This window comes from Peromyscus eremicus, chromosome 15 (genome assembly GCF_949786415.1).
Source record: "Peromyscus eremicus chromosome 15, PerEre_H2_v1, whole genome shotgun sequence".
NCBI lineage: Eukaryota > Metazoa > Chordata > Mammalia > Rodentia > Cricetidae > Peromyscus > Peromyscus eremicus.
In genome coordinates, this window is record NC_081431.1 from 71,963,006 (window position 1) to 71,981,939 (window position 18,934).

At 40.6% G+C, this 18,934-nt stretch overlaps 1 protein-coding gene and 1 non-coding gene across 2 annotated transcripts in view; both read left to right on the forward strand.

Moving 5' to 3' along the window:
- Positions 1-18,934, forward strand: part of Epb41l5 (erythrocyte membrane protein band 4.1 like 5) — a 118,257-nt gene that overhangs the window by 38,192 nt on the left and 61,131 nt on the right. Inside the window, exons 12-16 of the mRNA XM_059280230.1 lie at positions 2,553-2,722; positions 3,903-4,009; positions 6,013-6,040; positions 12,227-12,266; positions 12,654-12,769. Coding sequence (XP_059136213.1) covers positions 2,553-2,722; positions 3,903-4,009; positions 6,013-6,040; positions 12,227-12,266; positions 12,654-12,769 — 461 coding nt within the window. The remainder of the gene's footprint in view (positions 1-2,552; positions 2,723-3,902; positions 4,010-6,012; positions 6,041-12,226; positions 12,267-12,653; positions 12,770-18,934) is intronic.
- Positions 3,636-3,742, forward strand: LOC131925909 (U6 spliceosomal RNA). The gene has a single exon (XR_009383403.1). It is a non-coding gene; the product is annotated as a U6 spliceosomal RNA (small nuclear RNA).

Here is an 18,934-nt window from a genome sequence, read left to right on the forward strand (position 1 = left end):
CATCTCCTAATAGTGCCACTCCCTTTGGTGGTCAATTACATTTTAACTACCACAGTACCCTAAATTCAATTTTATGAAGTACTTGGAAAATAAAATATATATATATATATAAATGAATACAGACATTAAGTATTTAAGACTCTGGATCAAATTATACTCTAATGCCCCCCCCTTTTTTTTTGCTTTTTCATTTTTTTCTTTTCCCATACATTACATCCTGACCACAGTTTCCCTCCCTTCTCTCCTCCCAGTCCGTCTCCCACACTTCCCGTCTCCTGCAGATCAGCTCCTCCTATTTCCCTTCAGAAGAGAGCAGGCCTCCCAGGGATGTCAACTGAACGTGGCATAATAAGTTACAATAAGACTAGGCGTATACCCTCATAACAAGGCTAGACAAAGCAACCCAGTAGGAGGAAAAGAACCCTGAAAATATGCAAAAAAGTCAGACGCCCCTATTCCCACTGTTAGGAGTCCCGTAAGAACCATAACATATATGCAGAGGACCTAGGTCAGACCTATACAGGCTTCCCTGATTGTCAGTTCAGTCTCTGTGAGCCCCGTTGAGCCCATGTTAGTTGATTTTGTGGGCTGTGTTCTTGTGGTGGCCTTGACCCCTCTGGGTCCTACAATCCTTACTCCTCCTCTTCCTCAGGATTCCCTGAGCTAATGTTGGGCTGTGATCTCTGCATCTGTTTTCATCAGTTTCTGGGTGAAGTGACTCTGATGATGCTTATGTGAGGCTCCAGTCTACAAGTAGAGCAGAATATCATTAGCAGAATAACATTAGGAATCTTTTTTTTTCCCCACCAGTTAGGTTTTGATTCTGTCCTAGGTCTCTAGGTCTCTGGTTCCTGGCCCTCCAGGCAGTGTCATTTGTGGGCTCCCTCTCTGGCATGGGTTTCAAGTTGGATCAATCATTGGTTGGCCACTCCCACAAGTTCTGCACCACTTTACCCCAGCACATTTTGTAGGCGGGACAAATTGTAACTGGTCAAAGGTTTTGTGCCTGGGTTGGTCCCAATCCCTGCACTGGAAGTCTTGCCTGGTTACAGAAGATGGCCAGTCAGGCTGTACATCCTCCATTACTAGGAGTCTTTGCTAGGGTCTTCCTCGTAGATTTCAGGGGGTTTCCATTGCACTAGGTTTCCACCTTGCCCCCCAAATGCCCCCTAGTTCCAGTCATCTCTCCCATTACTCTCTCCCTCCAACTCCTACCCCATCCCTCCTGTTACCATCCTGACCTGCCCCTGGTCCACCTGTGAAATCTGTTCTATTTTGCCTTCCCAGGGAGATTCATGTGTCATCCACTCCCCCACCCCCCCAGCCCTCCTTGTTACTTAGCCTCGCTGGGTCTGTGGATTGTAGCATGATTATCCTTTACTTTCCAGCTAATACCCACTTGTAAGTGAGCACATACCATGTTTGCCTTTCTGGGTCACTTGTCTGCTTCCTATTCTTGTGTTCTTCCCTCAGCCTTCCCAGTGCTGGCATTACAAGCATATGGCACCACACTCACTACAGCTGAAAGAGTTGGGTTTGGTTTTGTTTCATATGGGGTTTTCTTTGTTTGTTTGTTTTTGTTTTTTATTTTTTGAGACAGGGTTTCTCGGTGTAGACAAGGCTGGCTTTGAACTCAGAGATTTGCCTTCCTCTGCCTCCCAAGTGCTGGGACCAAAGGCAAATTGCTACCACACCCATCATAGCACATGATTTTTTTTTTAATGGCTTCTGGGCTTTTCATGAGTGTTGTATGTACTTGCCCGTATGGAAGTGTGCATGGAGGTGAATGTGTGTACGTGTTTATCGGGCTAGATATTGGGTATTGATTACTCTCTACCCTGTTTTGGAACAGGGTCTCTACTGAACCTGAAACTCACCTATTGGACAAGACTAGGTGGCCAGCACCATACTTGCCCATCCCCAAAAGGTTTCAGAGAGCAAACTAGGTGCTTTTTTATTTTTTAAAGTTTATTTTATTTTATTTTATTTATTTGGTTTTTTCAAGACAGGGTTTCTCTGTGTTGTTTTGTTGCCTGTCCTGAAATTCGCTCTGTAGCCCAGGCTGGCCTCGAACTCCGCCTGACTCTGCCTCCCGAATGCTGGGATTAAAGGAGTGCGCCACCACCGCCTGGCGGTTTATTTTATTTGTAATTATGTGTATAGGGTGTGGGTGGGTGGTTAGTGCAGGTGACCTTGGAGACCTGAGATCTTGTAGAGCTGGATTTATAGGCTGTTGTGAGCTGTCTGTGGGTGCTGGGAGCCACACGTGTCCTGAAAGAGCTTTGCCCACTCTCAACCACCGAGCCCTCTCTCCAGCACCTTTGTTATTACTTTTCTGCACTGTTTTGTTTCGAGACAAGGTCTCACTCTAGTCCTGCTGGCCTGGCACTTACTGTGTATGCCTTGCTGGCCTGACCTGGTGGTATCCTGGTTGCTGGGATTATAGGCATTCACCACGTGCTTGGCTACCTTCTGGTATTGGTGTGGTTGTATTTGTATTGCAGAAATGGGAGACATGACTGATTTCATAAACAGCACTTTGTCTCTTTCAGGGTAAAGAACAAGAGCATACCTTTGTCTTTAGACTAGATCATCCAAAGGCCTGCAAACACTTATGGAAATGCGCCGTGGAGCACCATGCCTTCTTCCGTCTCCGAGGACCTGTCCAAAAGAGTGCTCATCGATCAGGATTCATTCGCCTAGGATCGCGGTTTAGATATAGGTTAATTTCCCTAAGTTTGGACATCACTCTCTCTTGCATACAGGCCAGAAAAGTTAAGCCAACACTAATTTTACTGAGGCAGAAATCAAGACAGAGAAATAAAGTATGTTGCCAAAGATATTTATTGGCCAAAATTTTTAAAGATGTAGTATTATTGATAATAATTTCTTGAGTAGATGGGAAATAAATCATATTATTGGTTTATATATTGACACATTTTATATATAATAATCAAGCCACAATTTAAATTTATGTAACAAGATAGATTCTCCATCTAACAGGTTGCTCTCATACAGAAAAATGTATGGGGTATTAGTATGAAGAATCCTTTGATTCTCTATAAACCTAAAGACCAGTTGCTTTTACTGACTCCTTTGTCATGAATTTGAAATGTTTCAGTTCATGTTACGTCTGCGTAGCTGGTCAGGGTGAGTCTGCAGCATGTCCTGGACTCAGTTAAAGAAGGGATAAAAGTGCCGGGAATGGAGCACGCCAATCACGGGGAACTCCAGGAGAATTCCTGTTCTACCCATGTCAGAAATGCTGAGGTGTCCTTCTAAGAAGTACAATAGCAGTTTTTAAAAGTTTCTGGACAGTTTTTGTGGAAATACAGAAAAAGTGGCTGGAGTTAGGGCTGAGGACATATTCCATTGGTAGAGTGCCTGCTGCCATGTATAAGGCCTGCAGTTAAATTCACAGGACCACAAAAGGAGAACTAACTAGAAATCTTGGTTTGGATTACACATTTTGCATTGATTCGTGTGATTAGGAAATTAGAGGTTGCTTCCCTGAGAGCTTGGGCATTGTCTCATGGTTTAATATGTTTGTAGGTGATATACATGCTTAGGAGAAATCCTGTATTATTAATGTTACATATTTTACCAAAGCCTGGAGAATTAAAAAAAATATTTGGGTGCTCGCTTCAGCAGCACATAAACTAAAATTGGAACGATACAGAGAAGATTAGCATGGCCCCTGCGCAAGGATGACATGCAAATTCGTGAAGTGTTCCATATTTTAAAAAAAAAAAAAAAAAAAAACTGGTGAAGAGAAAAAGCAGAACTATGGGTAGTAGTTCCCTTCTGGATGCTTCTTCGCGGGATAATCTGAGTGCAGACATCTTACTCCTGTGCTGGTTGCCTTAGGTTGTCTTACCGTTGACTTGCCTCCTTTATTTTAGTGGAAAAACAGAATATCAGACCACAAAAACTAACAAAGCAAGAAGATCAACCTCCTTTGAAAGAAGGCCCAGTAAGCGATACTCCCGGCGGACCCTCCAAATGAAAGGTGACGTGCAGCCCTGTTCCAAAGGCTTGTCCTTCCTGCCAGTCTTCATGTGCTAGCTCCTTGTTTGCTGGAGAGGAAGCCGCCTGAGTCTTCTTAAGTCGTTCTCAGTTAATTAAAACTGTTCACTGTAATGGCTTCTGTATTTAGCTGGGGTTGAACTTGATCGTAGCTCAATTCAGTGACAGGAGCAGTGTTTTTGTTTGCACTTAGTTTTTCTTTTTCGTGTGTCTGTACTAGAGCAGTTGTTTTTTTCTCTTGTCTTTCAAATCTCATGATGAAATGCCTCTTCATCCCTTTGAATGGTTTTTATTTATTTATTTATTTATTTATTTCATTTTGGGGGGGGGTTTTCGAGACAGGGTTTCTCTGTGTAGTTTTGGTGCCTGTCCTGGATCTCTCTCTCTGGAGACCAGGCTGACCTCGAACTCACAGAGATCCGCCTGCCTCTGCCTCCCGAGTGCTGGGATTAAAGGTGTGCACCACCACCACCCAGCTTGAATGGTTTTTAATGTTAACATGTAATGAGTAAATTGTTTATTTTGTAGGGGAGAAGGTGTGTGCGTGCGTGTGTGCCATTTTATGAACCATGTGAAGGCTAGTGCCCTGGAACTGGAGTTAGAGACAGTTGTGAGCCACCACGTGGTTGCTGAGACTTGAACCAGGTCCTCTGGAAGAGCAGCAAATACTCTTAACCTCTGAGTCATTTCTCCAGCCCCAAAGAATTTTTCAGGAAAAGTTATTCCTATTAGGCTGGTGAGATAAAGGCACTTTTTAAGGTGCTTGCTGCCCAGTGGGACTGACCTAAGTTCAGTCCCCAGGACCACATAGGAAAGAAAACAGACTCCACAAAGTTATCCGCTGACCCCCACACATCCCACACAGAGACACTCAGGAAAACAATATAAAAATGAGTGAATGATACTGTTCCGTATTGTAATTTACTGTTAGAAATTCTGCTAAATCAAATTTACATTTTTAATTATCGGTGTCTGTCATGCATAGATATTTATAGATATTTACAAATTCATAAATGTTACCTGCCACTTAAGATCCTTCAACTGTGTAAGGAAAGCATAGTTTCCATGAACAAATTAAACTAAAGCTTGTGTTAGGTTCCAGACTTGAACTTCTACTAAAACACAGTTGGGTGAGCATGTCTCCTGCCAGGTCAGTGTTGTACAAAACACGCCACAGTCTGATGGTGGCCGTGCTGCTGTTGCCTGGTTCTTCTGACTGGTCCATACTCATTCTCGTGTGCTCATAAAGTCAAGTAGATAGCTATAAATTCGAATAGTTCAGGGATGGCTCAAAGCCCTATTACCTCGTCTTTTCAGCTGACAGAATTCAGAGTCAGTTCCTTTATCCAGGAGGCTTTTATAGAAAGTTAGTTTAAAAGAACAGATGTGGGCCAGCAGTTTTGCTCATGAGTGAGGTTGCTGGTCGCCAAGCCTGATGACCTGAGATTGATCCCCAGGACCCACATTGTTTTAAAAAGAGAGAATGGACTCCCATGAATTGTCCTTGCTCTTATACATGCTCTGTGGCACTGACATGCACACAACAATACATTTTTAATGGAACTTTTAAATGAATAGATGTTGAGCTGGAGAGATGGCTCAGCAGTTAAGAGAGTGTACTGCCCTTGCAGAAGACCCACATTTGGTTCCAGCTCCCACATCAAGTGGCTCAAAGGACCCGTAACTCCAGCTCCAAGGGATCCGATGCTCTCTTCTGAGCTGCAGGGGAACCTGTGCTCTTGTGCACATAGCCAGCCACACAGACACACTCAGGTCCACATAAACAAAAGTAAAATCCTGGAAAAGAAAAGAATAGATGCACACAGTGTTTTATTGAAAAACAGAAGTGGCTGCTGCAGGCCTTACCTGTCTGACCTGCAGCACAGCCTGTGTGTGTTTTCACAGTTAGTCACGGATTTACTTTGAATAGTGCAGCAATTTGTCATGCAGGGTGGACTAATAAGATGTTATCTTTTCTCTTGTCAGCAAGCACAACAAAACCTGAAGATCTTGGGTGAGTAATGCCTTGCAATGTAGGAACTGAGACGATTTTCATAGTTGTGCAATTTATATAGTTGCTATAATTAGTTAAACAAATATTTGTTGAAAACCTTGCCAAATGTCAGGTTTTCCATAGGCACTGGGAGGAGAATAGGGAACAAATAAACACCAATAAAAGTGACATTCAGAACAGTTAAGCTGCTTACAGGAGTAGAGTAGTAGGGTGGGAGTAGCTATGTTATATGGAGAATGGCAAAGAAGAAAGGTGAGTTGGCAGGTAAACAATTTGATTCTGGGCTGAATTGCACTCAGTCGTGGTCTATGACTCTCACCTCCATGTTACTGGCTCTGGCTTGCTAGTATTTGTTGATCTCTGTGTCTATATTCATCAGAGGTGTCTGTCTGCGTTTCTTAGACTCCTTTTCCAGTTTTGGTATGAGAGCGATTCATGATCTCACAGAATAAGTTGGTAAATAGTCCTTCCTCTCTTGTTTTTTGAGAAGAGTTTGTAAGGAACTGATATGAACTCTTTCTTAACACTGTGATAGTATTCATCAGAGCCATCTAACCTGGATTATCTCTAGTCTGATTTTTAAATTCTTAATTCAGTCACCTCTTGTAGACATATGTTTTAGGCTATCTTAATTCCTGAGAATGTAGTTCATATTTTTCCAGTCTTTTTTCTATAAGATAATTGTGTTATACCTGGTTCCTTCATTTTAACAGATTTCTTCCTTTTTTTCTTAGTCCAGCTGAGTGTTGATCAGTTTGTTAGCCTTTCATTAATTCGTGCTCTAATATCTGTTTCTTCTTCTTCCTTAAGATGTCGTTTGGTCTGGCTACTTCTTCCGGCCTTCCTTCTTGTTTTTGGGGTCCCCAGGACCTTATGTGTGCTGGCTAGGCAGGTGCTCTCCCACGGAGCCACATCCCGGGATTGCTTCTTTGTCCTGCTTTCAGTTTGTGTCTGGGACAGTCACTTTGCAGCCCTGGCTGGCCTGGAACTCTCAGCTTGCCCACCAGGCCTAGCCTGTTTCTTAGTTGTTTGAAACAAGCTCTTAAGAGGACCCACACTAGCCTTAAACTTGGAGTCTTTCTGCTTTACCTTCGAAGTGCTGGGGTTTAGAAGGATGCACCACCACACCCAACTTCTTACTCTTTATGTTATCTTAAGGTGGGGTTAGGTCATTTGAGACTTTTGTTTGTTTATTTTTCATGTTTTTGAGATGGTCTCATAGGGCCAGGCTGATCTCAAGCTTGCTGTGTACCCTGACTAAATTTGAACTCCAGATCCTGGTGCTCCAGCCTACTGCTGGGATTGCAGGCCTGAACTATCACATCTGCCATAAGCTTCCAGTTGTAAAGTTCCCCTTGAGCATATTTAATTGCATTCTGTAAGTCTTGTTGTGTTTGCATTTTTTGGTTCATCCCACATTGTTTTCTAATCCATCTTGGTTACTCAGGAATATATTGCCTAATTTCCCCATATGTGTGAATATCTTAAATTTTCTATTTTTCTTTTTTGGTTAGAAAGTGTGTTGTATATTATTTTAGTCCCTTTAAATGTGTTAAGACTTGATCCTAGTGGCTCCATTCATTTTAGTAGTACATATTAATGTCTCCCAGAATGCTTGTTACACACACCTTTAATCCCAGCACTTAGGAGCCAGACGCAGGTGGATTTGGATCTGGATGAGTCTGAGGCCAGCCTGGTCTACTAGAGCAAGACCTTGTCTCAAAAAAGACACAGTAATAATAATAACTGTCATATTATTATTATTAAATCATATATAATTTATAAATTATATTGTAATTCTATATGTGTTGTGAATTTTTATATATTATATAAATATAATAATTGTTATTGTAATAAAATCAGATTCAGAATATACATGCAAACATACCTTTGTGTGGGATGTGGGTGGATAGGTCTGTCTTTCTGTCTGAAGTAGAACTTCTTCAATCAAAAGAGATTTGTTATTTTCAGATACTGAGTAGTCAACTGTACCGTAAAAGAAATTTGTGTTACATGTATTTATTTATTTATTTAGTGGGTTTAGTTGTAGCAGTGCATGTTTAGTGTGTCGTTGTGCATGTACCACAGCACCCGTATGGAGGTTAGAGGGCAGTTTCGAAGAGCTGCCCCACATGGGTTCTAGGGATGGCACCCCTGCTGACAGGTGTCGGTCTTGGCAGCAGGTGCCTTGACCTGCTGAGCTGTCCTTCCGGCCTCTGAATTTTCCTCCTATTCAGTTTTCTTCACTTAAAACTGTTGGGGCCAGCTTGTGATTAGTGATCCATTACAGAAACACTTGGCTGTTGTGAACAAGGACTCTTGATGCTGTTAAGACTAAAATGAATAAGGAGTTGGGAGGAAATGAGGGTTTCTACTGTAAAACTTCAGATTAAAAAGTACATTTTTGTGCCTTTCTTGGCTCTGTGCTTTGGATTTTTTGTTTTTTGTTTTTCTTTTGAATTATTTAGAAACTGTTCTTATGAGGAAATTGACAAGGCATATTAGTTCTCTGTGTTTTTTAAATGGTGTTTGTTTATTTAGTAGATTGTGTCTTGCTTTCTTGGAACAGACTAGGACATGACATTTCACCTTAAAGATATGCCATGAAAGTAGTAGAAATAAAGAAAATATTTAAGCAGTGATATGATGTTGAACAATTAAGGTTTTTATTTGCAAAGTTAAAGTCCTTTCTCTAAGATGTTCTAAAATATAAGCCGGGCAGTGGTGGCGCACGCCTTTAATCCCAGCACTCGGAAGGCAGAGCCAGGCGGATCTCTGTGAGTTCGAGGCCAGCCTGGGCTACCAAGTGAGTTCCAGGAAAAGGCGTAAAGCTACACAGAGAAACCCTGTCTCAAAAAACCAAAAAAAAAAAAAGAAGATGTTCTGAAATACAAGTTTCTAATCAGAGCGTAGTGAGTATAAGCATGGTCTCTTCTAGAATTGGAGTCAGTTTTACTTCAGTGGGTAAATGTCTCTTCATTAGTGATGCTTCTGACTCTAGAAGACCACAGAAACAGGCTACTGAGGAAATGATGGCCCTTTGGAGGGAGAAATGGTATAATTATAATCTCAAAGATTATAAAAGACTAAGTTGAGTGGCTCACAGCTCCAGATGATCTGAGTTGGCCTCCAAGGACACATACACTTACATGTATTTCTTAACACAGAGACACATGCACATACACATTAATAAATCTTAAAGTGTGTGTGTATGTGTATGTGATGTGTTTGTAATAGGCTTTCAGAAGTTAAATGGTGAGACAGCCCCCCCCCCCCCAAGGTTACTAGGTACCTCTCTTTCATACAATCTCAGGACAGCCTGAGTTTGGACTGGCATGCATGCCCTTCGCTCTTACCCTTGCCGTTCTGTTCGCATGGATGGTTTTGCTCCAGTGGACTGGAGAACAGTGCCTTTTTTTATAGGGTCTATTTGACCGAGAACATTTCTCGACCTTGTACTTTGCTGTTTCATAAAATATACCAGTTTGAATAACAGGTTTGTAAATTGCTTGTGTCAGTCTCTCCTTGTGAGCATGGACTAAGAGTACATGAAGAAAAGGTAGTGTTTTAAAGGATAGTTGATGTTCATGGTTACTAATAAGTTTCCTTTTTCTAAATGAAGAGCCCTTGGTATGCTGCACAGGCTAGCCCGACCACCTGAACTCAAGACACTCTCCTCCCTGAGCTTCCTTCTCACTGAGCGGTGGGACTGTAGGCATATGCTGTTGTACCTGGGTTAAGGCATCTTAGAGCCAGGACAGAGGAAGGAAATTAAGCAGAGGCTATATATGAGCAAAAGGGTCAGTTACTGCATGTGACCCTTTACAAAGCCCTTCTCTAAGATGCTCCGAATAGAACATATATTTCTGATCAAGTTCACAAGCGGAAGGGAACCCAGCCAGCCAGAGCCTGACAAACATGGCTCTGGAGGGCCTTGTCCTTCTCCCCAGTTCCCTCTGCCTTGCTAAAAGCTGCTACGTTACACTCCTGAAGCCAGCCACAAGGTCTGTTCCCTGATTTGGCTCCTTCCTCCTCCTGAGGCTGACTATCAAAGTACTGAAGTCCAGCAATCCGAAGCCCCCTTTGGCTGCCCTAATTAACATGCCCAATTAAAATTAAACACCTCATCCTAGCACAGGGTTTCTTTCCCTTTCCCTTTCTAAACCGCCATTTTCCTATGTACCGCGTCCTGTCAAGCATGGTCTACAGAGCAAGTTCCAGGACAGCCAAGGCTACAGAGGAAAACCTTGTCTTGAAAAACCAAAAATAGATAGATAGATAGATAGATAGATAGATAGATAGATAGATAGATAGATGATAGATAATAAATAAATAAATGAGATAACATACTAAAAATCAGATATGGGTCAGGTGGTGGTGGTGCACATCTTCAATCCCAGCACTCGGGAGGTAGAGGCAGGTGGATCTCTGTGAGTTGGAGGCTAGCCTGGTCTACGGAGTGAGTTCCAGGACAGACACCAAAACTACACAGAGAAACCCTGTCTCAAAAAAACAAAACAAAACAAAAAAATCAGATATGGGAAGGAAGACCAATTAGGTTCTTCCAGTTAGGTTCTCAACCTATGGGTCACAACTCCTTTGGGGGTCAAATGACCCTTTCACAGGGGCTGTATATCAGATATCCTGTATATCAGATATTTACATTATGATTCATAACAGTAGCAAAATTACAGTTAAGAAGTAGCAACAAAATAAATTTATGGTTGGGGTCACTACAACATGAGGAACTGTATTAAATGGCCACAGCATTAGGAAGGTTGAGAATGACTGAGTTAGGTTATATAGACTTTCTAAAACTCTTCATGAAGATCTAGAAGAGAAATTTGAAGGTTCTAAATATAAATGATACTCAATACCCTGTTTGGCTCAAGGCACCTCATAGACGTGTGTTGAGATTACTGGTAATGTAAGGTGCAATTAAAATGTATATATATAGAAAATATAAATAGCCATAGAAAAGCAGATGTTTGATAGTAACTGTGACAATTGCAGCTTGAGGAAGCATCAAAACAATTTAGCTGGAAAAAAAAAACAGTAACATTGTTGGTACTGCTTTGAATAGTGTATATATAATCTTAGAAAGTAAAGCATCTTGTCACACGTCTCTGATCTCAGCACTCCAAAGGCAGTGGCAGATAGATCTGAGTTTGAGGCCAGACTGGTCTACATATCAAGTTCCAGATCAGCCAGAACTATGTAATGAGACCCTATTTCAAAAAAACAAAACAAGACAAATAATTAGAAAGGAAGTAATAATCTAGAATTTTATATGTAGGGTTTTTTAAAAACCTATAATGCTTTTTTTATTACTAATAAAAGACAAATTATAATTATGCATATACAACATTAAAAATAAAAGTTAATGTAAAATAACAGGCAAACTTTATATGTGTGTGTATACATATGTCAGACTTATCAAAAGACTACACAATTAGGCTTTTGGGTTTCATTTTCTCAATGATACAACTATTCAATTTCCAAACATGGATTAATACCTTAAAGATATCTAAGATATATATTTATATGGATAAACTCATAAACACAAGATATTACTGGTGTTGATTCCATGAAAAAAATTTTCAGACTATGCAAACTATTTCAGACTTTAATGTGCAAGTTAGATATGTATTTTTAGACTTTGTTGAACTTATTTTAAATACATTTTTTAAAATTTTATTTTATGGGGGCTGGAGAGATGGCTCAGAGGTTAGGAGCACCGACTGTTCTTCCAGAGGTCCTGAGTTCAATTCCCAGCACCCACATGGTGGCTCACAACCATTTGTAATGAGATCTGGCACCCTCTTCTGTATACATAATAAATAAATCTTTAAAAAAAATTTTATTTTATGTGCATTGGTGTGAAGGTGTCGGATCCCCTGGAACTGGAGCTTCATACAGTTACGAGCTGTCATGTGGGTGCTGGGAATTGAACCCGGGTCCTCCGGAAGAGCAGCCAGTGTTCCCAACCCTGAGCTGTCTCTCCAGCCCCTTTACATACATTTTAAGGAAACAGTTTATAATCAATTCTATTCTGATTTGGGTCTATATACATGTTTGTTTGGTTAGCTTTTTTTTAAAGGTTGTATTTAATTGCTCCTCTTTCTTCCCTCCAAATCCTTACATATAGGTTTTTTTAATAGGGTTTTTTTTTTTTTTTCATTATAGTGTTCATAATGCTTCAACCCAGAATAATGACTCCCAACAGGTAAGACAATAGTGAGTTCCTAAGACACCAGAGCACATAGTTAATTTGACTGTCATATATTAATGGGATTTTTGTAGTGTATGATATTACAAGTTTTGTACATTTCTTACCCCCAACACTTCTCTTGTTTTACTAAGATACTGTTAGTAAAACAGATGATCTGTATTTTCTGCCCCTATAAGTCTGGGGCATCAGTACGTTGTGAATGTTTATTTAGTATCTAAAATTAGTGTATTAAAATTCAAACATTTAATTATATTACATTTATGTACTATATAGATGGCACTCCATTTTAATGTTGTATTTCTTGGCATTAGTATTTCTGTTTGTTAATATTTGACCTTACTTATAGGCAGAACAAATGACTTTTATAATTTTTGCCCCAAGGCTTGGAGTATGAGGTCTCCTGTGCCTGTGACTTCTTCCTCATCTTCTGGTTCGGTGCTGGTGGAGATAGAGAATCTTCCACAGAATTCTGCAGTAAACCAACACGACAGGAAATGGTTTGTTAACTTCCTAAACCAAAAATATTTCTTGCATAATTGTATTCTAAACTTTTAAGCTATAATCTTGAAGCACTGTAATTGATTGAAAACAAATTATTCATATTTGTGAACTGAGACGGAGCAGACTGAGCAGTCAGGGATGGTGAGCATAAGGTTCGTAGATGAGAAGGGAGGACAGCTGGCTAGAGCGGAACGTAAGACGGCTTTACTTTCATTCATGTGATCTGGAGTGGTTGATTAAAGTCTGAAAAAAAGAAAGAAAAATAGTCCAGCTTGGGGAACTAGAGAAATAATTCAGTGAAAGTAAAGCTATTTATGTAAATGGTAAATACACAAATATGGATACTTTGTGGCTTGTTGGGTTTAATCAGTTGGGTTTGTGCTTTCCTAGAAAGCTCTGTGGCTTGGGGAGGGTTCCTTGGAAATTATTTGGGCCCAGTGGTCCTATGGATGTATCATCTGTTCAAGCTTTCTGTCTGTTTATTGGATGCACTTGGATGATTCATGGGATTTCTCTCTTTCTTTTGCTCTTAGTTTGTTAATAGCTGGAACTTGATGAGTGTCTGTGGTGATCTCAAGGTTTGGGTCAGCTTTCTGTGCAGCTGGTTCTTCCTTCATGGTGGTGGGTCAGCAGTGGCTGGTGACTGTCTCTGGTCTGTGCTATGCACTCCTTTCACTGGTATTGTTGGCTTAACTAACGGCAGGATGCTTTGCCTGTGATGGTTGGATGTATTTTGTTTCAGTCCCAGATAACATACAGTTAAAATTGAGGAGGATTTTCTCCCTTGTTTTGTCCTTTTTTAATAAGTATATATATATATGAATATGATATAGGGTATTTAGGTATGTATGCATATGTACATACCAAAAGGGTGACAGATGAGGCCTACAAATGTCCAGTTTTAGTCTTTAGGACATTGTAAGTTTCAGTTTCTTGCTGAAGATAAGAGACCAGCAAGCAGCTATGCTCCATCTCTTTAATGTGCCACTGAAGTCCATTGTCACACGAAGATAGTAACCAGACTTCAACTGCAAAAGAACTGTCTTAATAGACACATGTCTGTCTTTAATACCAAGTGAGAACCTGATTAGTTTACGTCCTGTGTTATGACTCTGTCTTTATTGAATTCCATTTTAATGAGTGCATATTTAAATCTGTTTAATTAGGTTTGTTAGCCACTACCAGTTCCTTTGGTGTAGCCTTTAGAGAGAATATTGAATTTGAGTTTCAAGAGAAATGAACAAACTTGGAGCTGTGTGTCCTCTTCCTACACATGGTTGTGCTGACACCTCCTTTGCTGAAGTGGAGTAGAGATAACCCTGAACACCTGAGGGGCCTCCGAGTCCGTCAGCAGGGTGCGGAACTGTACGTGCTGCAGACGTGGCTTAGAGCTGGGGACTCTCCAGCCTTCATTACAGTGCACTCTGCCTCTGTTTCTGCATGCATGGATTTCAGGTCTGAAACAGTCCTCCTGTAGAAATGGGAACAAAGGTGGGAAAGTGATGACTGGGCGACGGCACAGCATGTGGAACATCCTACTTCTGGCAGATGATTTGGAGCCAATTTAATTTAAACCCATTTCCTGTTGACGTCTTCAGCTTGTTTCCCCCGATACCTTTAATGAAACCATTAACTAGGTGAATGATTTAATGTCAGTATGAGAATTTGTTAAGCTATTTCATGTCACATAAATTGTTTATTAACAAGAAACCAGATGACAGTGCTTGAGAGGCTGAGACTAAGAGTCTACTGAGTCCTGGGATTTGAGTCCAGCCTGAGCAACAAGTAGCCATATCTCAAAACAAAAGAAAGCATGCCTGTAATCTCAGTGCTTGAGAAGAAGGCACAGGTAGACTGTGATCCCAGGCTAGCCTGGGCTATGTAGTAAGACCTAGCCCTATCAAAAAAAAAAAAAAAAAAAAAAAAAAAGTGAAACTTAGGAAATCTTGCATCTGTAAACCAGAACATAAGCTGAATTGATTTTCTAAATTTTTAGAGACTCTAAATCAAGAGTCAGAAATTTTGCTTGTTAGGTTTGATGAGCAAGTTGAATTTCAGTAGAAGGGAATAAAATGATGAAAAATTAAGTTAATATTTTATTGAATTTGAAAAATATTTTTTTTAAAAAAAATCTAGATTTTAGATGCCTTTTGTATTTGAATAATCTTTTCCCTTGATAGTTATATGAAGTGTGTGCTGCCCTTGTCCCATCACAAAAGCTTGGTTTTGAGCCATGGCGAGTGTTTCTTTCTACTGGAGGACTCTTGGGACTCTGTCCAGATGCACGTCCATGTCTGTGAATGTCTGCCCTCTAACCCCCAGCCCCACCCCCGTGCTGTGCACTTCCTGCACTCCATCTGCACCTGTCACATCTCAGTCTGTGCCCCTGTGAACTCCGATTACACAAAGTACAATCATTCCCGTTAATTTGGAGCACTGATGCGAACTTGCTTCGTATCTATGAGCAGGCTTTTTGTTTTGTTATTTATTTATTTATTTATTTATTTATTTATTTATTTATTTATTTATTTATTTATTATGTATGCAGTGTTCTGCCTGCAGGCCAGAAGAGGGCACGAGATCTCGTTATAGATGGTTGTGAGACATCATGTGGGTGCTGGGAATTGAACTCAGGACCTTTGGAAGAGCAGCCAGTGCTCTTAACCTCTGAGCCATCTCTCCAGCCCTAGCAGGGTTTTTTAATGCTCCTGAATTTTGTTTCCTGGATTATATTTTTTTTAAATCATGTAAGTTTGGAGATCATTTTTATAATTGCCCTTTCCATAAATGTCTTTGTCTTTTAATAGAATCTAGTATTCTAATATTTGCATAAACTCTGCTTAGATTTTTTTCTTTTTTTCATTAGAATTCCAAACAACATTTCTACCTTGGAATGTCCCAGGAGCAGCAGGGACAGATAGATAACAGTGTTTTGCCCTCTTAATTTCCTTAACTAATTCTAGTTACGTGTGTTTTTGTATTGGTGCTTTCCGTTACCTGAACCACGTAACTGGATTTCTCCCCTGCTCTTCTTGACTGCTAGCATTGCATGGGAACTGCTCACCATAGTGGTGCATGCTGATCACATTGCCTTTCTCCTTTACACATCCATGTTCTCTGTTCCTGTTGACTAACTGTGCTCCCCACTCCTCAACCATCCAGGCTCTCTGCTGCCAGTGACTGCTGTCAACGTGGTGGAAACCAGTGGACCACCAGGGCCTGCCCCACCCCAGACTGCACACAGAAACTACACTGACTTTGTCCATGAGCACAATGTGAAGAATGCAGGAGCCCATCATGATGCTCACTTTTCTGGCCCTGCAGGCATGACCAAGATATGAGTTCTTACGCCCTTTAGGCCGTGGAACTCTGTCATCCAGGTTGATAATGTATTTTGTGGCGTTGTAGAGGTTGATTCCATTAGAAGTATTGGAGAGAACCTGTTTAATTCTGAGTCACTAGTTACGCAGTGCTGTGATTGACTTCTTCTGTGGAAGGGAAGAGGATCTGAAGAAGCTGTACGCTGTCACTGACAGGGGCAGGTGTCGCTGTGTTGAAAGGATGTGCACACCACTGTGGCCTGGGAAGGGTTTCATAACGTTAGCATTTAACACATCCCTCAGTGCATCTCTTAGGATGTTCCTGTTTATGATAAACAGTTGTCATCTACCACATGGCATCTAAGTAGACGGAGTTTAAAGGAACCATGTCCAGTCATGGTGCTGCAATAATGCTGATCTCACATACTGCTTTCTAAAGTGACCCATGCCGTCATTTCAGCTACGTACCTGTGGTTCTAGTAAAAATTTACTATACTTTATTTTTTAATAAACATTTGTTACCACAGGACTGGAAATTGCACTAACAGTATGATTCATGTAGAGAGATAAGACTGAGTGGTTACCTTATTAGCAGATGGATATACCAAATGCAGAATGAAAGCTTTCTTTGCTCATTCCTTCTTTCTTTCACATTGAAAATCCTTGACAGATCACCCAGGTTTGTAACACCGTCATACTCTGGCCTTATCCAGCCTTTAAAATACAGTTCTGAAGTGAAAATGGTACCATTTTGAGATGGGTTGAATATATTTCACACTTTAGTCCTTTTTGGACTTTGCCGGATAGTTAAATGTTACTATGTAAGCTTTTTGATTTAATTCATTGGAGGCAGATTAGCTGGTAAAGTACATTTCTGATGATTGAGACACTACTAAGAAGAAGCAGTATTTCCTCTTACAATTATTTTAAATTTTAGAAAACTTTCTGAGCTTTAGGAAGAAATTTGAAGGTTTATTTTGAGAACTGTTGATGCTTTGAAATAATGAAGCTTTTTTTTATAAACAGCGTATTGTTTAACTGGTCCTGCATACCTCAGAGGTTGGCTTCATCTTACCGGTTCTCTCTGCTGGGTGATGAAGATGACTTCAGAGGGCTTTGAGAGTAGGGCTCCTGGTGCAGATAGAATGGGGCTTGTTGGTAGGAAACAGATGTGTAACCCAAAACAACTTAGAGCATGGAATTCGTAGGCAAGTCTCGATCTGCTTTATCATCATATAAGGGGATCATTGCCTAAATTTACTATAGATAGATACAGAATGGGTGTCCAAAATATTACCATATCCTCAATAGAGCAGATGCATAGCTTACCTAGCCTAACCTTTAAGACAATCACCATCTAGTGTGCTTTTAAAAGGCACTAATGTATGACCCTCTGAGGTTTATTTTGTTTTGTTTTGTCGGTTTTGCTTAGATTATAGTTACTAAATATTCTCTATGGTGCTTTTTTCCTTTTTATTTTTAAGACTTGTTTATTTTGTATGAATGGATGTTTCACCTGCTTGTATATCTGTGTATCTGTATACCACATTAGTGTGGTGCCTTTGAAGGCCTGAAGAGGTATTGGATCCCCTGGAACAGGAGTTGTGGATACTTGTTAGCCAACATGTGGGTGCAGGAAATTGAACCTGTGTCCTCTGGAAGAGCAACCAGTGCTTTTTTTTTTGAGACAGGGTTTCTCTGTGTAGCCCTGTCTGTCCTGGAACTCACTCTGTAGATCAGGCTGGCCTCGAACTCACAGAGATCCACCTACCTGTGCCTCCCAAGTGCTGGGATTAAAGGTGTGCGCCACCACCACCCGGCTGTAACAAGTGCTCTTAATGCCAAAACCATCACTCTAGCCTTCCTTTTTCTTTTTTTTTTTTTTGGTTTTTCGAGACAGGGTTTCTCTGTGTAGCTTTGCGCCTTTCCTGGAACTCACTTGGTAGCCCAGGCTGGCCTCGAACTCACAGAGATCCGCCTGGCTCTGCCTCCCGAGTGCTGGGACTAAAGGCGTGCGCCACCACCGCCCGGCCTTTTTTCTTGATAGAACTTAGATCATAACATTCTAAGCCTAGAAGCTCTGCTTTATGCTATGAAAAGACTTAGTAGATATGAATGTAATAAAAGGCACTAGGATTTCCATAATACAAATGAGTCACAATGCCCTTTTTTTTTTTTACAAAGCCTCATGGCCCAGTATCACATAACTAATCCTGAAGTCTTAGGTCTGGCACTGATACAATGAGCACCTCCTGTATATCCTAGCAAATTGACTTTTAGAAGTCTGAAAGACTGTAACCAAAGAGTCATATTTCAATTTATATTGGAGGTAGTCATCTTTATTCTTAGAATTTGAGATAGCCAATAGTGTTTGATCTGAATGGTGCAGAATCTCGTCATGGGTTTTCTTTCTTTGAAACTTAGTTATGAAATAATTTAATATTAAATTTCTAATGGGGGAAAAAAAGTTAGACAATAAAGGACAGAGGGCAGTAGAATCATGTCTCCCAAGTGTCCTATGTGCTTTAGGACATATGGAGCATCCCTAGTCTAAAATCTTAAGTCTCCAGGTAACTGATATGCTAACAGTTTCTCGCCTGTTACAGGTTGCACTTTAAAGGCCTCAGCAAGCAGACCAAGAGTATTACGTCTATTTAACTGTTGGGCCACATATAGGAAAACATAGATGACTTAGGTGCCATCCCATAAGTACTTCGTGTGCATGTGTGTGTGTGTGTGTGTGTGTGTGTGTGCGCGCGCACACGCGCAAATATTTGAAAATCTAAACTGAAATGGAAAACATTTCTAGTTCCAAGAATTTTGGATAGGGGATATCCAGCC